Source organism: Corvus brachyrhynchos, unplaced genomic scaffold (genome assembly GCF_000691975.1).
Source record: "Corvus brachyrhynchos isolate BGI_N302 unplaced genomic scaffold, ASM69197v1 scaffold150, whole genome shotgun sequence".
In the NCBI taxonomy this organism is placed as follows: Eukaryota; Metazoa; Chordata; class Aves; order Passeriformes; family Corvidae; genus Corvus; species Corvus brachyrhynchos.
Genome location: NW_008236162.1, coordinates 1,703,005 through 1,705,501, shown reverse-complemented (window position 1 = coordinate 1,705,501; position 2,497 = coordinate 1,703,005). Strand labels below are relative to the sequence as shown.

At 54.3% G+C, this 2,497-nt stretch overlaps 1 protein-coding gene across 1 annotated transcript in view; it reads right to left on the bottom strand.

Annotated features, from left to right (window-relative positions):
• Positions 1 to 2,497, bottom strand: part of LOXL2 (lysyl oxidase like 2) — a 59,051-nt gene that overhangs the window by 25,464 nt on the left and 31,090 nt on the right. Inside the window, exon 5 of the mRNA XM_017732346.1 lies at positions 412 to 634. Within this exon, the coding sequence (XP_017587835.1) occupies positions 412 to 634 (223 nt within the window). The remainder of the gene's footprint in view (positions 1 to 411; positions 635 to 2,497) is intronic.

Here is a 2,497-nt window from a genome sequence, read left to right as displayed (position 1 = left end):
GGTGGAGTTCCCAGAGGAGCTGTGGCTGCCCCTGGATCCCTGGAAGTGCCCAAGGCCAGGTTGGAGCAGCCTGGGACAGTGGGAGGTGTCCCTATGGCAGGGGATGGGATGAGATGGGCTTAAGGTCCACTGTTCCCAGAGTCGTTCCCTCCCAGACTTTTATCAGAGTAGGATTAGGTTGGATATTCAGGAGAAATTGTCCTCTTTGAGAGTGGTGAGGAGCCAGGATGGAATTCCCAGAGAATCTGTGGCTACCCCTGGATCCCTGGAAGTGCCCGAAGCCAGGATGGAACAACGCTGGCGGAAGGTGTCCTACCCATGGCGGGGGGAGGGGGGGGGGTTAGCTGATTTTTAAGGCTTTTCCAAGCCATTTTGGCATTCCAGGCCAGGCTGTGCCTGCTCCCTGCTCACCTCCTGCCTGAAGGCCTTTCGGAAGCCGCTGTGGCTGCTGGGGGCGAAGGCCCGGCCGGGGACGCAGCTGACGACCGCTGGCATCCCGTTGTCACACGTGCTGTTCTTCCCAGTGCCCCCCGTCAGGTGGTTTCCCAGTTTGCAGCTGGAAATGTGAGCCTCGTTCCCAGTGCAGTCCATGGAGTACGCCCAGTAGTGCTGCTTCCTTCTGCTGGCAAACATCCTGAAAGGAATCGAGGAGAAGGGGAAAATTAGGAATCCTTCAAAAAAAAAAAAAATGCACTGATGGAGCCAAATTTTGGGAGGAAAAATGCCCTGAGGTGAAGTGGGGATTGGACAGGATTATTTGGAAGCTGATCTGTTCATCCACACCATGACTCTGTTGAGGTGACATTTAAAAACATGGAATTATTCCAGCTGGAAAAGACCTCCAAGATCATCGAGTCCAACCACTTGAGAGGAAATAAATCCCCTGCGAAAACTGAGAAATCAGAGTAGGAACCAAAGGTGCAGCTGCAGCAAATGACACATTCCCAGGAGCAGAGATCCCACCCCACGCAGGGACAGGGATCAGCCAATTCCAAATGGACAAAGAGGGTTTGTGCAGATGACTGGGCTGGAGGAAAAAAAACTTCCAAAGCTTCCCAAAAAAACTTCCCCTTTTGCTGACCAGCAGCTATCAGCTGGGATTGGGAGAAATCCAAAGCCTCTCCGAGCCTCAGTGTTAACAACTGTGAGCCTGAGAGCAATTTCCGAGAGCAGGAGCAATTCCTCTCTGACTTGTTGTTGGCAGCAGCTCCTGCTTCTCGCTCCCAGACTGCCTGGAGCTGCTCCAGGCACTCCTGAGGAGGAAGGGGCACGTGTGATAAACTGGGAAGGGAAAGGATTCCGGAATCCAGCTCCATCCTACCGGAGCTGAGAGCTGGGGGAATGGGAATATGGGTCAGGTCAGCCTGAGAAAGGAGTTAAAAAACACAGGGAAGGCTCAGGGGAGCCCAAGCCCTGCTGGGATCTCCACGTGGCTCCGTGTGATCCCGGTGCTGCTCCTCATTCCAGGAGTCTCTGCCACGCAGAGCCGGGATCCAGGGATTAGCTGGGATAAATGGCACAGCGAGGCGGGTGGAATTTGGGGAGAAAAAGCAGCAGTTCTGGTTTGTGCAGCACAGAGAGCCTGGGGAGCAGCTCCAGAGGGGCAGAGAGCCTTTCTGAGGAGGTTTTTTGGGAACTCCACTGGGCAGGTCCAGGTTTTCCCAGCTGATCCCTTTAGGATTCAGATTTTGCAGGGTCACAGATGTTTGAGGGGACACTTTTCTCCCCTCTGCTCACGGAGCTCTGCTGCCCAGCTCAGCACTTCTCCAGCCTCTCCTGGCTCCCAGCCACTGACTAATCCTTGCTGGAAGCAGATCTCCCTGGGCAGAGGTTGGGGATGGATCCAGCCGGGCTGGAGAGGGAGCTGCCATTGCATCCCACGATGCTGGAAAAGGATGGAGCAGGGCCGGGATCCATCCCAGGCAGCAGCAACAGGACCCTGCCTGTCCTGTGGGGAAAAGTGGCTGTCAGAACCCACCTCAGACCTGTCAGGGACCCCTGAATCGAGGGAAAAGGGATGGGAAAATAGGAATAGAGTTAAAGTTTTAGAAATAAACCAAAGGAGGAGGCAACACAAAGCAGCAGCCACTTCCCAGCTATGCTCAGGGTGGAAGGGAGGACCTGCAGGAGCATTTTCACCCCTCTCAGAGGGTCCAGAGAGCTCCATGAGCTCCAGAGCGGACAAGGAACAGCCTGACTTAGGGAAGCAGGGATGGGGATGCCTTAGAATAGCAAACAATGACCTCATCCTGGAAATTTCATGAGGCATTAACATCTGGATGGTATTAACAGCCCTTGGGAGGCTGGGGAGAAATGAAGCCCCACCTCGTGTCCCCAGACTGAATCAATGTGAAAAAAGCAGAATTCAGCTGATCTCTGCAGGCAGAAACTCGGGGCTTTGCTGATGTTTCATTTTTAGCACAAAAGGGCCCAACTGGAATCAGTGGGAGCCCAGGGTGACGCTGCTCAGGTCAGAGGTGGGAATGAACATTCCTGC